At 47.9% G+C, this 17069-nt stretch overlaps 1 protein-coding gene across 4 annotated transcripts in view; it reads right to left on the bottom strand.

Moving 5' to 3' along the window:
• Positions 1 to 11639, bottom strand: part of SETDB1 (SET domain bifurcated histone lysine methyltransferase 1) — a 35408-nt gene extending 23769 nt beyond the window's left edge. For 2 of the 4 annotated variants that reach the window (XM_075283117.1, XM_075283119.1), the window contains exons 1-3: positions 5691 to 5824; positions 3173 to 3386; positions 2031 to 2185 (exon numbers count right to left, since the gene is read on the bottom strand). In XM_075283117.1, coding sequence (XP_075139218.1) covers positions 2031 to 2185; positions 3173 to 3386; positions 5691 to 5709 — 388 coding nt within the window. In that variant the 5' untranslated portion in view covers positions 5710 to 5824. Of the gene's footprint in view, positions 1 to 2030; positions 2186 to 3172; positions 3387 to 4569; positions 4644 to 5690; positions 5825 to 11501 lie in introns of those variants that run through there. The other 2 variants (XM_075283120.1, XM_075283121.1) reach the window with 2 other exon arrangements.
• Positions 11640 to 17069: the final 5430 nt, after the last annotated feature.

The following is a 17069-nucleotide window of genomic DNA, read 5'->3' as shown; positions in this document are numbered from 1 at the left end:
GTGTCTCACTGGTAGAGCCAACTGCGCAGGAGTCAGATTTGACGAAGAAGGAAGACAACAGAGAAGAGGAAGATGTAGGTGAAGAAGAAGGCGTTGCTGGAGAGAGGGTCTCGGGCAACAGTGGGGACGCCCCCATTGCCGTTTGAGCGCTGGGGCCCGCCCTCATTGCTGCGGAGAACTCATTAGCATACCGGTAAAAACCGGTATTTCTAAGAAACGGCGTGGCGGAGCCCACGTCTAAAGGTAAGAAATGAATAGCCTTTCTAAAGGCTATTTTGACATCTAAAGCAGAAAAAAAAACAGCGTTTTAGTGGTAGAATCCCTTTAAAGGGGTTGTGCTGATATTATAGGTGTCTGATCACTGGGGATCCCTAAATCCCCCTTGTAATCAGAACGCTTCTGTGACTGGCCACTTCTATGGGGCTGCGGGTAAAGAGGAATTGGCGCTTCAATCTCAGGGGAACTTTCGATCACCATTTTCTGGATCGCAGGGGGACCTGGTAATCATATCCCCCCCACCCCGCGATTGGACACTTGTCCCCTATCCACAGGATAGAGGATAAGTGTCCTTAACCACTTCCGGACCGTCCATAGACTATATACATCCGGAAGGTGGTTGCCTAGTTCTGCCAGGACGTACCTGTACGTCCAGCAGAACTTGCTCTACTGCGCCTCCCCCATCGTACTGAGCTATGAAGTCCCGCTGTCAGTAGACAGTGGAGACCTCAGAGCTTCACCCAGGGACCACTCTGTGTGGTCTCCAGGTATGTGATCCCTGTGACACACCGTCACAGCGATCACAAAGACAGTCGGCACATCATCAGATTGCAGTTGCTGTGCCTCCAACCCCTCCTATACTTTGCTATGAGGTCCCGCTGTCTATTGACAGTGGAAACCTGATAGCTTTGCCCAGAGACCAGCCTGTGTGGTTTCTAGGCATACGATCGCTGTGACAGCCCGTCACAGCGATCACATCGTATGGTGCATGAGTAGATTACGCTCCTCTGCACCTCCCCCTCCTTCTCTCCACCCCCTTGCACACAGCTCCGAAGTCTCCACTGTCAATAGACAGCGGAGACCTCAGAGATTATCCCGGAGACCAGCCTGTGTGGGTGTGTGATCACTGTGACAGCCAGTCACAGCGATCACAAGGGCCTTAGGATGCAGAAACGCAGCGGTTTGCACACCATTCATTGCAGGCTCTGCTGTAGGCCCAAATAATGGAGAAAATACTCAAATGTGGTATTAATACAAACAGCAGAAATAAGAAAATATATTTTAGAATCTATATATTTATTACATTTTTTTTTTTTTTTGAGGCTATCATGTGTATAAATGTAGAAAAAGCATTTTTTTTACACATTTTTTACCCGTTTCCTTCTGGTTTTTTCTAAAAAGATTAAATTTATCACTTATTTTGTTATAAAACTTGAAAGCCCATTATGTTCCGAGAAAAAGGAGACCAAATACATATAGGTTGGCAAAGTAATAGAAAAAGAATTTGCAGTTAAACTGGAACATGGCTAAAACCTGAAAATGTGCCTGGTCTGGAAGGGGGGTAAAGGATCTGGTATGGAAGTGGTTAATAGCACAACCGCTGAAAAGCTGCTGCAAAAGTGACAACCAATATGACTGAAAGTTCAGTTGTAATATTTTGCAAATATGACAGAAGACCTTGGTTATCTCTTGACCGGACGATACGGATAATAAGGGTGAGGAAACACGTACTACAACATATCTGACAGGATGATATGCCTTTCTATTGGTCGCTAAGATATAATACTGTGACCATTGACAAAAAGAAGAGGCAGTGCTGCTAGGAAAGCTCCATGCCAATGCCTCTGGTGCCAGCTCATATCGGCAGCAGTCCGTTGATCAGAAGGACATCCATGAGGCTCCCTAGAAAAAGTGGAGGAACGCTCAACAGAAGGCAACACTTGATGAGAGTTACAGCAGTCTGCCCTCTGCAGATAGGGCATCCAAGTGATGTGCCACCAAGCAATCTCTTTATGTAAGATGACTCCACTGACCTGATCCCACGCTCAGCACCTCATCATCATCCTCATCCGGAATCTCAATGACCTCCACTGGCTTTGAGGATTCGTCGTCCGAGCTGCTCTCTTTGTACGTGATGCCCATCTCTTTATACAGTGTTTTCACCAACACCTCGCAATCATCAAGGGCCCTGAAAATAGAAAGACCGGTCACAAACTAGATCTTGAAGCAAAGATATTGCCAGGGACAACAACCTGCAAGATCACCAGGTCCGATCCCGTCTTACGCTGGGTTCACAGTAGAGTTCACGTACCCGTGGACTCCACAGATTATAATGGGCTTGCAGAAGAAGTATCCATGGGGGTAGATCTAGTGCAGCAACTGAACTAATGTCAGTTTCCCTGGCAGTTCATGACGGCATGCAGAATGGTCTCGGGGCAATGAAGGGGTTAATGCAAGACTTTCTGGTGGTCTAGGGCATGCGCCATAACAAGTTATTAAAACACGGCAACTATATCAATTTGGTATCGATGTGATCGTGTCAACCCAAAGAACATAAGAAACGTCAATTTTACTAAATAGCGAATGCCGTAAAAACAAAATCCAATGAGATAATGTTTCCCGCCCGTTTTTGAATTTTCCCCCAATACATGGTATGGAATATTGAATGGTACCATTAACAAGTACAATTTGTCCCATACAAAATAAACCCACATAGGGCTCTGTGAACCGAAAAATAAAGTTAAGATTATTGGAAGGAGGAGTCAGCTATGCCCAAGGCCTAGAAGATTGAAACCCAGGACGGAAGACGACACAGGGAGAGGGCGTTCCAGAAGATGTTAAGAGGCGTCGCTGCAGCATTGGGGACACCTCCAGTGCTGTTTGAGCGCTAGGGACCGCCCCCAGTGCTGCGAGAGAACTCATTTGCATACCGAAGAAAACCAGGATTTCTACCGAACGGCGGCGCGGAGAAGACATCTAAAGATAGGAGAAGAATAGCCTTTCTTAAGGCTATTCCACGTGTTATGGAGAAAAAAAGGGTATCCAATGATAGGATCCCATTAAATGACAGTGACCGCAAACAGGTCATGTGATGAACGAACGTGACCCCACTGGCCTGTGAAGCGGAAGGGCTGAGTGGAGGGGATGTGGGGTGTGCCAATGACATGGCCCTCACCTTGTAGCATTGTCATACAGACTGTCCACATTGGCCACCTCTTCTTCCTTCTGCTTCACCAGCTTCTCCAGTTCCAGTAGTTGGGCTTTCTTCTGCTTCACCAACTCGTTCTTCTCCACCTCTCGGTCTATGAATTCACGAAGCTCCTTCATGGATATCCCCAGCTCCTCCACCACCATGCTCTCCAGCTCTGCCATCTCTGGGTCATCCATGGCTAAAACAGAGAAAACAAAATGAGTAACCTTCACAGATCTATGGCAAGTTCCCAATAGAACAGAAGGACATCCTGTAATAATGTGTCAGGGGTCATCTTTAATAGAGTGTAGCGCCTATATCCTAATAATCCTACTATCCTATCCTACCTAATATTATAAACTACCTAATCCTACCTATCCTACCTAATATTATAAATGTGAAAGTTTGTGGGTTTGGAGGTTTGTTCCTCAATCACGCAAAAACGGCTGAACGGATTTGCATGAAATTTGCCACATACATAGATAGGAACCCCGATTAAAACATAGGCTACTTTTTATCCCGGTAAATGACGTCACTACACGACCGCAGTGAAGGAATTTAGGTTCACACAACACTAAAGGACCTGTGATGACATCATCACAGGTCCTTGAGCCATTCTCGGATAGGATCATGCTAGGCAGTGGGCGCAGCTACACAATAATTTGTGGGCGGAGCTATATAGGATGAAGCTGGACAGTGTGAAAGCTGATGAAAATGGAGTCTCATGGAAGATCAGACTACAGAACATGCAGGCTGTGTGTGGGCAAGAGGAGTATATTGGGTGTAGAGTTTCAGTGAGTACGACGGGGAATGTGTTGTTCTGCCTCTGATGGGGGAGGGGGGAGAACTTTGGCACATTTCAGCAACATCCGTTCAGCCCTTTGTAACATTGCTCACACAGTCACATAACCAAACCCCGGTAATCACAATTGTCCGATGTAGCAGAGCTTACGCAGCGCTGTAGCACACCTCTATAGGCTCTGCATATGCAAACATGTACATACAGCTGGGTATCCTACACATATGCAGCAATGTAGCAGAGCCGAGACGCAGGAGCAGGCTGATCAAACTTTGGCACATTTCAGCAACATCCATTCAGCCCTTTATAACACAGAAGCTGCTCAGACACTGACATAAGAACACCCCTATAATCCAAATGGCCAGATGTAGCAGAGCTTAAGCACGCTGTAGCACAGCTGAGTACGCTCTCCATATGCAGAGGTGTACATACAGCTGGGTATGCTGCACCTATGCAGAAATGTAGCAGAGCTGAGACACGGGAGCAGGCGGATCATCCACAACAGCAATTGGATAAATATAAGCGGCTCAGCGCCAACACCAACCCGGAGACGAAGTCGCGGGCATATGCTAGTAATACATACTATGAGGCCGCACTACATGACTGACAATATACGGCTCCAGTGTTTGTCAATTCCTGATCGCTTCCACTTTTAGCCTGCAGATAAAGGGCAGGGATTTAGTAAAGGGAAAGGCTTGGCGTGCCTGCTCTATTGCTGAATACACAGTGGAGGAGGGGGGAGGGCGGCTCCTTCTGCAACCAGCAGCCTCATAGCCAAAAAGCTAGAGAAGGTTCAGGAAAAAAGTGGCCGAACGCTCTATCGGACAGAGACATGACCCTGCTTAAAATTCAATGGGAGTGCAAAAGGTAGCTGGTGCTCCTCCGGGGGAAAGGGGGGCTTCTGCCACTTGTCAATTAAAATCTCAAGATAAGTGGGGGACTGAGGGGTCACTAATTTATCCTCTAGGCTAAGGATCCCATGACCATGCAGGTAGGTGGCAGGGAACCGTAGTTGAGCCAGCAGTGCGTAACTAAAGCTGCACCCCATATATTCTTGTGATTGGTGGGGGTCTCAGAGGTCGGACCCCTATCAATAGATGGCATGTCCTAGCAATAGAATTAATGGTGCTATATAAATAAACAATAATAATAATAATAAGGATAACTAGGATCTGTGGCCCAACCCCTTTAAGGGAGGAGATATTAAGAATACCCTTTGTTGTAAGCTCAGGGTGCATTGCTGGGACATGCCATCTATTGATAGGGGTCCGACCTCTGAGACCCCCACCAATCATAAGAATATATGGGGTTCAGCTTTAGTTACGCACTGCTGGCTCAACTACGGTTCCCTGCCACCTACCTGCATGGTCATACTCATTAGAAAGGGGTTGTGCTGCCATCCCCCTACCCGACGGTGCCCTGGTCCAAACTAGGAACACAGATTTAGCCCTGTGACCCCTTCATTCTGGGGACCGAGGCCAAGAGGTCATGTCCCCACAACTATAAAGCCATTGCATAACCATCAATACACAAAGCGCTCCTGCCCCCTGCAGGCTGCATTATTTAGATCCCCACCCACACAGAGGAGGATGTGCTTAGGCTCTGCTCACACCACACAACTGACAAGCTGTGCAGGAGTATACCAGAGGTCTATCCTTTTAGGAGATGGTGTGAACATAGCCTTTATGCGGTATCAGTACGTACAGGCGTTCTGAGGGTCCATTTGGCACCAGGACACGCGGCTTGGATCCGGGCCACGAGATTGCAGATACTTAGGGCTATGTACCACAAGTCTCAGGACGTGGACAGGGGAAGCGGTCGGCTAGTCTCATGGCTGCCACAGGCCCAGTCCTTGCAGCAGCTGCAGTAACACGACCACACCGCTCTTGGCTGCCTGCTTTGCTTCTCTGGCTCCTCCTTATTGAAGCTCCCCATCCCCCACCTGCCTGCCTGCTTTATGTTTCCCGTCAGCTGAAATCCTGCTGTCAAGTACAAGGCAGCACAGGACAAAAAAATAAAAAATTCTAAAAACCTTCCTAAACCACGTGGTCCCATCCGGGCGAGAGGTGGGGGGAGGGTGCACTCTTGCACAATAGAGCTTGTGTGACCTAGTCAGAAGAAACGCCCAGGCTAAGAGAAGCTGGAAAGCGGCATCTGCTGCAAAAGTGTCATGGGGTAGGATTTCTGGAGCATGAAAAAAAAAACCTTCAGGGGGGCAAAAAAAAAATCCTATCTCACAGATAAGGGCTCAGGGTACATGGGATCAGGTTACACAAGGGTTAAAGGGGTTGTCTAGCCTCCAAAGCTATAAATAACAGATGGGTCCCTGCAGAGGCTTACCCCGTCCTCCAGCCATCTCTGGTCACCTGGCTTCAGTGACATGTGACCGCTGCGGCCAATCACAGGCCAGCGTGCTGACCAAATCTCACTACAGCGATCACATGTCAGGAGGACGAGCAGAGACTGGCAGGGAGTCTGGTAATTTTGGTTTTAGGTATTTTATACCATTAGAGGCTGTTTGCAGAAAATTTGGCTGGACCACCCCTTTAACCCCTTCACGCTCTGTGCTAAACAGTGCAGACCTGTAGCAGGCGCTATATACGCCTCTGGGTATTAGATTAGGACGACACGGCAACTCCTGTCAATGAGCCAATGATCTCCCTGCGACCCCTTCCCTAATGTTAGTGAATGCAGTTACATGACCGTTCACGCCCTCATAGATGTGCGGTATTACATACTGCTACAAAGCCAACACAGCAGTGTCAGCATACTCAATACGCGTTCCGGTGCTGGAGATATTGGTATATGGATATTAGCGTTAATTCCCGCACCGATATCTCCCCCCTGTCAGACGGGCGGCTGAGCTGAAAGGCCCCCCTTCTGACAGTGGGAAGATATCGGTGCCGAAATTAACGGCACCAATTTCTCCAGCCGCGGGGCTCGTACCGGAAAACTTGGCAGTGCGCTGATTTCAGCGCAGTGTTGGTATTGTAGCGGGATATAATACCGCATATCTGTGAGGACGTGAATGATCCTCTTTGATATAAAAAAAATTTGTACACGTATTAGACATCGCCAAGTCGGAGTCTAAACTAAAGTTATTTATCCAGTACAGAGAACCTTGTAAAAAAATAAAAATCTACATTTCCACAATGCACAAATTAATCTCACCCCAACCCCCCCCCCCTAAATAAAAAGTGAGCAAAAATATGTTCATACCAGAAAATGGTACCAATAAAAACTACAAAAAAAGCCTCCAAAACAAGACTCTAAGGGCTAGATCACACGGGATTCCACGTGAACATATTCCGTCGCGCCTTTCCGCTTGGATTAGGCCCAAATGAACGGGCCTAGTCCGGAGGGTGGTGTCACGAGGCGGACGCTGCGGCTAAATCGCCGTGGAATCCGCCTGAAGAAAGGGCAGCTCGCTTCTTTTATCCGCAAGCAGGAACAAACCGCTCAGAGAAAAAGTGAAAAAAAAAAAAAAAAAAAACGCACTGAGCCCTAACACCTAAACTACCCTGTATGCCTAAAGGGTTAAAATACTATATGGTAGCTTATCCATGAGTGGGCGCTGTGTTATACCGTATCTCCCCCTGCAGGGGGTGCCAGGTAGTCAGAACAATGGTCAGTGACTGGGAACGGACATTGGATAGGAGAGCAGTGAGCCAGAATCTGCATCTAGCCATGTATTCAGGTCAGACAGGAGAGAAGCAGCTGCACAACACCCATAGTGACGCTGATCAGCCGGGAAACTGGTTGAAACCCAGGAGAATAGCCGGATATGGTGGAGAGCTGCAGCATTAGTGCCCTGGTATATATGTAGTATTAGAGGGGGCCGCAATACTCTGCAGGTTACACAGTACAGGACTTACCTGGGACTAATAAAGGACCACTGGAGGGGGGGGGGATTGTTCTCCTGTCCCTTGGAGGGGGGGGGGATTGGTCTCCTGTCCCTTGGAGGGGGGGGGGATTGGTCTCCTGTCCCTTTATCATTTAAAGGGGTTTTCCAGGCTAGATAATTGATTGATTAAATGCAGGCAGGGGTCCGACAGGCCCCCAGCCCACCAGCTGTAGTGTGAAACAATAGCCGCTGGCTATTGTGAAACTACAAGCCTCAGGATGCCCAGACAGCCATACGCAATATCTGCAGACACAAGCTGGAAGTAGTAGTTACATGGAACCGATTGTGAAGTGTGAACCACGACTAAGGCAATGCTCATGGCTGATGCTAGAATGGAGGGCTTAAAAAGTGGCTATGATGTGGATCCAGTAGGTGGCGCTGTCTTGACTCTGCTCAGCCCAGCAGCCCTCAGTGTGTTAGGTTGTAGTATTGTCTAAGTAGTAAGTAAGGGGTCGTTCACACGGGACAAGAGGAGGCGGATTCTGAGGCCGAATCCAACTCAGAATCCGCCCCCTCACAATAGAGGTCTATGGAGACCGCTAGCTTCCTTTCTTCCGTGAGCGGTATGTTTGGCTCATGGAAAAAAGAAGCGAGCTGCCCTTTATCAGGCGGATTTTGCGGATGATTCAGCCCCGGCGTCCGCCTCACGACAGCAGCCTCCGGAGTACGCTTTTATATGTTTCTGATGTATGTACCCAGATTGCAGAAACCCTATTCACATGCATGGGGCGAAGAGTTTTAGGCCAGGGCTACACAATGACTGTGGCCGCTACTCCCGTGACCTGGGCTGTGGAATTGGGAGGCCAAACCACCAAGTCCTCCTGAATCCTGCCGTTTGTTTCCAACTCCATCACATGACCACAGATGGCGGGTCGCCCTATAGTTCCTCCAGTAACCTTAGTGAATAGAGCTGCATTTGGGACTAATGTGTTGTCACAAAGGATTAAACAGTTCCGGATCTTATTGCATCTACTCCATTCACTAACCAGCAATCTACGCCGTGTGACGGGAGTGTGCAGCAGAAAATCTCATGTACACTGCACCACAGAAAATACAAACCTGTTTGATTTCTGTCACAGGGCGCAAGGATTCAGTAGAAGTCTCCCGCGACTTTTCTGTGTTTTTACAACAGGATAGGCCATCAGTACGGGATCCGTTGGGTCGGATACCCAGAGCCCACACATATCATCTGTACTAGCAGATTCCGGGTACCATGTACAGCATCGCTCCTACTCACGTAATATTGTGGCAGTGCTGCAGTTTAACAAAACCACCGCTATACAGTGTACGGGGCTGCTACATCACGTCTATTACTTGTATAAGAGCGGTGCTGCATGCACTACACAGACCCGGACAGACCATATACATGATAACCTATTGATTTAGGAACAGGCAGCTCCTCTAACAGTCTGCGTCCTATGAAGGTGAAAGGGATTTCTGCAATCTTTATCACATTCATCAGGAAATAAGATACAAGTCACGTGTCCTGGATAGCAAAGTAGAGATTTGGATTCCACTTCATCCACTACTATCAGTGAAGGAACCTCAGAGCGACCCGCCATCTTTAGTCACGGCCATAGTCGCCATCCAACCTCTGTAGCCATACACATAAACCGATCCGGTTCTGTCTGCTTTTTTGGACGGCCACAAAACATGGTGTACTACGTTCTTGTGTCCAACAAAAGAAACGGACAGAGAGTGAGGGCGGGTTCGCATCTGCGCCACGGTCTCCGCTTTCAGTTTCTGTCTTCTGCCGATAGGAGACAGAAACCCGGCAGACCGGTTCCGCCCATGAGCGTTTTGTGGCCTCCACAGTGAAACCGGGTTTTTATAACTGGACACAAAGTCCTGCATGTCCGAGTAAAAAAAAAAAAAAAGGTTTCGCTGCGGAGACCATAAACCGCTCACACCTGCGCCTAATCTCCGTTTTGAGGTTTCCGTCTTCTGCTGACAGGAGACGGAAACCCGGCAGCCAGTGTCCGCCCGTGAGTGTCTTCTGCTCTCCGCAGCGAAACTGTTTTTTTTAAACCGGACACAAAGTCCTGCATGTCTAACTTTGTGTCCGGTTAAAAAAAAACGGTTTCACCGCAGAGACCAGAAGACGCTCACGGGCGGCCACTTTGCACACCCATTCAAATGAATGGGTTTGAAAACTGACTGCCGGTATCCGTCTCCTGCGCAGCTTCTCGGGCAGAAGACGGAAACCTGCAAAGCGGAGACCGGGCGCTGGTGTGGACCCGCCCTCAGCTAGTTTTTTTGCCCAGAGAAACCCTTTAATCTGCAGGAAAAATATGAGGATCACCTTCAATGAATGACAATGCAGCTAAGGCTATGTTCACATTTACACAGTGTCCACCATAGATCACCTGTTGAAAAACTGACGCAAGCTAAAGCGGCGATTTTAGTTAAAGAAAACGGACACCAGACAGACCCTATTACAGTCAAGGGGTCTGTGTGTGTCCACTATTTTCAGGCTGGGTTCCTGTTCGGGGAGTCCACTTAGGGATCCCCCGAATGGAAACCTATACGCATAAAAAAGCGGTTACCCCACGCAGACCCCATAGACTATAATGGGCTTCTGCACGAAACTGCTTCTTGCAAGACTTTCCTCTCTGCAGGTTTCGTGCGGAAACCACACGGACCCCATTATAGTCTATGGGGTCTGCGGGTTTCCGCTTTTTTATGCGTATAGGTTTCCGTTCATGGGGTCTTCCCGAACAGAAAGCTGAATGTAGATGTGATCCGGTCCTCACTGTGTTACCTAATACAGATGTGGATGTGACATCGCCCTGCAGAACAGAATCGGCACACGCTATATGTGCATCACATCTGCAGCAGTCAGCCTTGGATTTTTATATTTTTCTGTAGATGGTGAGCCCCATATAGGAATCACAATGTACATTTTCCCCCTATCAGTAGGTCTTTGCAGAACGGGAGGAAATCCACACAAACACGGGGAGAACATACAAACTCCTTGCAGATGTTATTCCTGGCGGGATTCGAACCCAGGACTCCAGTGCTGCAGTGCTAACCACTGAGCCACCCTGTTGCCCCAGTCTTGGATTTCTTATGTGTGCGCCTCGTCCATAAGGACGTCACATGACCGCATTATCCAATGGCTGTGGACCGCGGTGACGCTTGGTCCTACAGCGGCCATTGGATGACGTGGTCACATGACGGCCTCCACGTCCCGGGCAGAGAGGACACGTTGTATGATTGTTGGGTGGCTTACTGGTATAGCGCCATCATATTGCAAAACATATCAGCGCAATTCACGTTTTCTATCGCTCCCCCTAAATTCGGAGTACCCCTTTACACCCGGCGCCCAGAAGTGGTCAGCCCAGAGCTTGCTTCACGCAGGACCCTGCAAAATAATCTGGAATCCTTAAAATTTGCCCGTTTTATACCCTATTTAAGCCCGTGCAATAACCTGGATCCTACTGTACGCGAATTAAGGGGTTAATGCTACATCTGCAGAAACGCGCACGGTACAGGAGCAGCACCGCACACAGTGAATGATGGCCAGGGTGCACACACGTGCCAGTGCATTGTGAGAGCAGCCAGTCACACGGGCGGTCACCGCACCGGCAGCCGCACAAGTCACGCTCTACCTTCGTCCTCCCGTTTCCGTTCTCTTCCCGGTACTTCTTTTCCTATCTCCGGTTGCCGGGGTGACGGGCCGGAAGTCTCCCTCCGGAACCGAATCTTCTCACTGGCTGCTGGGGGAAGTGACGTCAGAGTGCAGCGTGAACACAACGAGAAGGCGGCGTGAGGAAAAGTGGGAGGGGCGAGAGGGAAGAAAAGTCCGCGCTTTTCATACAGGGGCGGAGCCACCGTGATAGGGGCGTGGCAACCAGATAGATGGAATTTGATATGTTTACGAAGGAGGTGTGGTTAAATTATGAGGCACGCCCACATGCAGCCTGTGCTGCTGTGAGCTGTGTATAAATAAAGTTTATTTAGAAATAAAACCCCCCCAACATCTTCTAGTTAATGTGACATACTGTGTTGGTCGCTCCAATACTTAAAGGGGTTAAACAGTTTTATAAAATAAAGTTATATTATACCTTATAAATGTGCTGTATTAGGTCAGCTATGTCCGCCGTGTGGTCACGCAACAGAATTGTGCACGTGGACATGTATACGGTTAGCCGTTCTAGGGTAACACGGTGACCGCTAATGTTAATTAATGGGGCTACTATCCTGTGGGGGGCATATTAAAGGGGTTGTTATTAGTTATATGGTCTATCCTCAGGATAGGTAAGAAATACCTGATCAGTAGGGGTGCGACACCCGGCCCCTGGACCGATCAGCTGTATGGAGTCACTTCACTGTACACAATACAGGGCTGGAAGCAGAAAGCTCTGTCCACTGGATAAAAAGTTTGCTACATCTCTGCTTAGGCACAGCATACTCAGCTCTGCTACATCTCTGCATATCCAGCTGTCCTACATGTCTGCATATGTACAGCATGCCCAGCCCTGCTACAGTGTTGGCTAAAAGTATTGGCCCCCCTGCAATTCTGTCAGATAATACTCAGTGTCTTCCAGAAAATGATTGCAAGCACAAACTCTTTGGTAATATCTTCATTTATTTTGCTTGCAATGAAAAAAACACAAAAGAGAATGAAAAAAAAGTCAAATCATCGATCATTTTACACAAAACTCCAAAAATGGGCCGGACAGAAGTATTGGCCCCCTCAGCCTAATACTTGGTAGCACAACCTTTAGACACAATAACTGCGCACAACCGCTCCCGGTAACCAGCAATGAGTTTCTTACAAGGCTCTGCTGGAATTTTAGACCATTCTTCTTTGGCAAACTGCTCCAGGTCCCCCCTGAGATGTGAAGGGGGCCTTCTCCAAACTGCCCTCAAGAGATCTCTCCCCCACAGGTGTTCTATGGGATTCAGGGCTGGACTCATTGCTGCCACTTTACAAGTCTCCAGGGCTTTCTCTCACCACCATTTTCTAGTGCTGACCTGAAGTGTGTTTTGGGTCATTGTCCTGCTGGAAGAGCCCTGACCTCTGAGGGAGACCCAGCTTTCTCACACTGGGCCCTACATTATGCTGCAAAATTTGTTCATGGGAAGAATATGCAAATCTGTCTTCCATGATGTAATTAGGAAAACAGCTGCTGCCTCAGTATTGCAAGCCAATAGAGGGCGCTCACTGGAATGTGCAAGCCTGTCTTCCCTGATGTAGTTAAAAGGAAAATGTTTGTTTTGGTACCGTGTTAGCCAGTGGTTATAAAATATAAAAAACAAAAAAACTTTGCACGTCTTCAGTAGGTGATACCTTTTTAATGGCTAACTCATAATGATGACAGAATATGTCTTTTTATACAAATCATTAAGACAGCCATTAAGATAAGAACCTGGGATCTGGCAATTGATTGTTTGTTGTTATAAGTATATAGTAATAAGCCTCCTCCCTCCTGTAATCCTACCCCTGTGTCCAGTCATAAATATGCAGCCTCTACAGAGTGTTTTTAGTTATATCTGAAGAAGAAGCTCAGAGGCAGCTTCGAAACGTTATATTCTGTCATCATTATGAGTTAGCCATTAAAAAAGGTATCACCTACTGAAGACTTGCAAAGTTTTTTTGTTTCTGATGTAGTTAGGAAGACAGAACTCCAGTGAAATAACCCAATAAAGGCTGCTCCCTTTTGCATCATGCTCGACCTTCCAAGAGGCCTTTGTTTTGCAATGACGCTGGGATTATTACTAGGTATAGTCTCTCAATCGAGGACGGCCGTTTCGATGTACTTGCATCTCATCAGCTCAATGTAGAGAGGACTATAACCTGGTAGAGGCGAGAGGCTTAGACAGGGTTAAGGGGATATTGTCATTCCTTAGGGGGAGACCACCATATAGGTGTGTGGAGACTTATTAAGCCTTTAGCACTCCACTTCGCAAAGGATCATGGGAAGAATATGCAAATCTGTCTTCCATGATGTAATTAGGAAAACAGCTGCTGCCTCAGTATTTGTTGGTAGTCTTCAGACTTCATAATGCCATGTACACGGTCAAGCAGTCCAGTGCCAGAGGCAGCAAAGCAACCCCGAAACATCAGGGAACCTCTGCCATGTTTGACTGTAGGGGCCGTGTTCTTTTCTTTGAAGGCCTCTTTTTTTTTCCTGTAAACTCTAAGTTGAGGCCTTTTCCTACTTTTGTCTCATCTGACCAGAGAACATTCTTCCAAAACGTTTTTGGCTTTCTCAGGTAAGTTTTGGCAAACTCCAGTCTGGCTTTTTTATGTCTCTGGGTAATAAGTGGGGTCTTCCTGGGTATCCTACCATACTGTCCCTTCTCATTCAGACGCTGACGGATAGTACGGGGTGACACTGTTGTACCCTCGGACTGAAGGGCAGCTTGGACTTGTTTGGATGTTAGTCGAGGTTCTTTATCCACCATCCGCACAATCTTGCATTGAAATCTCTCGTCAATTTTTCTTTTCCGTCCACATCTAGGGAGGTTAGCCACAGTGCCATGGGCTTTACACTTCTTGATGACACTGCGCACGGTAGACACAGGAACATTCAGGTCTTTGGAGATGGACTTGTAGCCTTGAGATTGCTCATGCTTCCTCACAATTTTGCTACTCAAGTCCTCAGACAGTTCTTTGGTCTTCTTTCTTTTCTCCATGCTCAATGTGGTGCACACAAGGACACAGGACAGAGGTGGAGTCACCTTTAATCCATTTCAACTGGCTGCAAGTGTGATTTAGTTATTACCACCACCTGTTAGGTTCCTCAGGTAAGTAACAGGTGCTGTTAATTACACAAATTAGAGAAGTATCACATGATTTTTCAAACAGTGCCAATACTTTTGTCCACCCTCTTTTTTATGTTTGCTGTGGATTTATATCCAATTTGGCTTTTTGACAATTCTTTTTGTGGTTTTCCATTGAAGACAAATTAAATGAAGATAATAATACCAAAGAATTTGTGATTGCAATCATTTTCTGGAAGAAACTGAGTATTATCTGACAGAATTGCAGGGGTGCCAATACTTTTGGCCAACACTGTATATGTGTCCCGATATATCAGGGCTCCTACTTTATATGTGTTACGATATATCAGAGCTCTTCCATGTTGCACTCTGATGTAGTTTTAAATGGGTGTGGTCACTGTTACATATCTGTGATGTCATCATGTACATGACTGTTTTATGGTGCAGATCTCTGTATTATAGATGCCACATGACATCACCGACATTCCATAATGTCACAATGGAATGTGTACAGTTCTTTACGTGAGCCATCTTGTGTCATTTGAGCCTGACATCTTGAAGTTGACGGTCGGTGCAGGTATGTAGCTCTTCACTCAATGCTGAGGCCTGATTCACACACTGGGGCAGATGACACAGCTATTATTCAGACAACAACTCTCATTAGTACGGCCGGCTTTAATTTTTTATTTATTTTTACAGGATTATGTCGGACAACCTGCACGTTCACATTCACATTCAGCACTTTCATCAGACATGGACAGATGTACGGAAATGGATGTACAGAGAGATGGATGTATGGAGAGGGATGCATGGAGAGGGATGCATGGAGAGGGATGCATGGAGAGGGATGCATGGAGACGGATGAACGGAGATGGATCGATGTACATTCATAGCCGTACACAGATGGACAGACATAGACAGACAGACACCAGAAGGCGAGATGATGTTTTGGTCACTTTTGAATGTTGGTTGTGCTTTAACACTTGTGGTAGCATAAGATGGGACTCTACACCCCACACAAGTGGCTCATGTAGTGCAGCTCATCCAGGACACATCAATGCGAGCTGTAGCAAGAAGGCTAGCTGTGTCTATCAGCGCAGTGTCCACAGGCTGGAGGCGCTACCAGGAGACAGGCCAGTACACCAGGAGACGTGGAGGAGGCCATAAGAGGGCAACAACCCCGCAGCAGGACCGCTACCTCCGCCTTGGTGCAAGGAGGAACAGGAGGAGCACTGCCAGAGCCCTGCAAAATGACCTCCAGCAGGCCACAAATCTGCATGTTTCTGCACAAATGGTTAGAAACCGACTCCATGAGGATGGTATGAGGGCCCGACGTCCACAGATGGGGTTTGTGCTCACAGCCCAACCCCGTGCAGGTCGCTTGGCACTTGCCACATAATACCAGATGAAAGCAGGTTCACACTGAGCACATGTGACAGAGTCTGGAGACGCCATGGAGAGCGATCTGCTGCCTGCAACATCCTTCAGCACGACCGGTTTGGCAGTGGGTCAACCAGAGGTAGCCTGACTGACAATAGGTACTGAGATGAGATCCTCAGACCTTATGCTGGTGCGATTGGCCCTGGGCTCCTCCTAATGCAGGACAATGCCAGACCTCATGTGGCTGAAGTTTGTCAGCAGTTCCTGCAAGATGAAGGCATTGAAGCTATGGACTGGCCTGTCCGTTCCCCAGACCTCAATCCGATTGATCACATCTGAGACATCATTGGTTAATAAATTTGATTTCCATTTATGTTTTTTGTGTGACTTTGTTGTTTACTCACCTCCCCCGCTGAGTCCTGATGCTGAAGCCTCTCCCTACTTGTGACTCTGCAGCAGGTCCTGCGCACGGGGCTTGATGACATCACTACATTGCGTCCTGCTGCGGAGGCTTCTGTGCAGTGATCTATGTAAGAGCAGTGAATACAGCTCCCTGCTCTGTCATAGATGTCCACAGTATAGAAAGGCCGGACCAGGGCGCAGCATAGGGCGAGGCCGCCATGACACGGCCTGCAGGGGTCAGCAGAAGGTGGTCGTTGGGGATAGGAGGGGGAGCAGCTTGCCGCCGGCGGGAGTTGCTATGGGGAGGGGATAAAGCCCCATGCTCCTTGCGCCGTGGGGCCAGTCACGCAGCAGTGAGGTAGGCCACATCCCTTATCTCTGGAGCCACGATGACCGAACTGGAGAGCCTGATTGCGCAGCTTATGCGCAATGCGCGCCGTGGCAAATTTAGCCCTGCTCACTTTTATGTTGACTCCGCCCATTCGCATTCATTTTTCATGTTCCCCCCACACAGTATAATCCTCTTACAGTCACCCGTACATTATATGTCTCACATTATAATGTACCCTTCCAACTGCCCCACAGTATTGTCCCTCTCCTGGTGCCCCAGTTTAAACATGAAACTGGAGCAGCTGGAGGGGACATTAGCAGTGGGGGTAGTTGGA

Source organism: Leptodactylus fuscus, chromosome 7 (assembly GCF_031893055.1).
Source record: "Leptodactylus fuscus isolate aLepFus1 chromosome 7, aLepFus1.hap2, whole genome shotgun sequence".
NCBI lineage: Eukaryota > Metazoa > Chordata > Amphibia > Anura > Leptodactylidae > Leptodactylus > Leptodactylus fuscus.
Note: the sequence above shows the minus strand (reverse complement) of the source record. Positions and strands in the feature narration are given on the sequence as shown.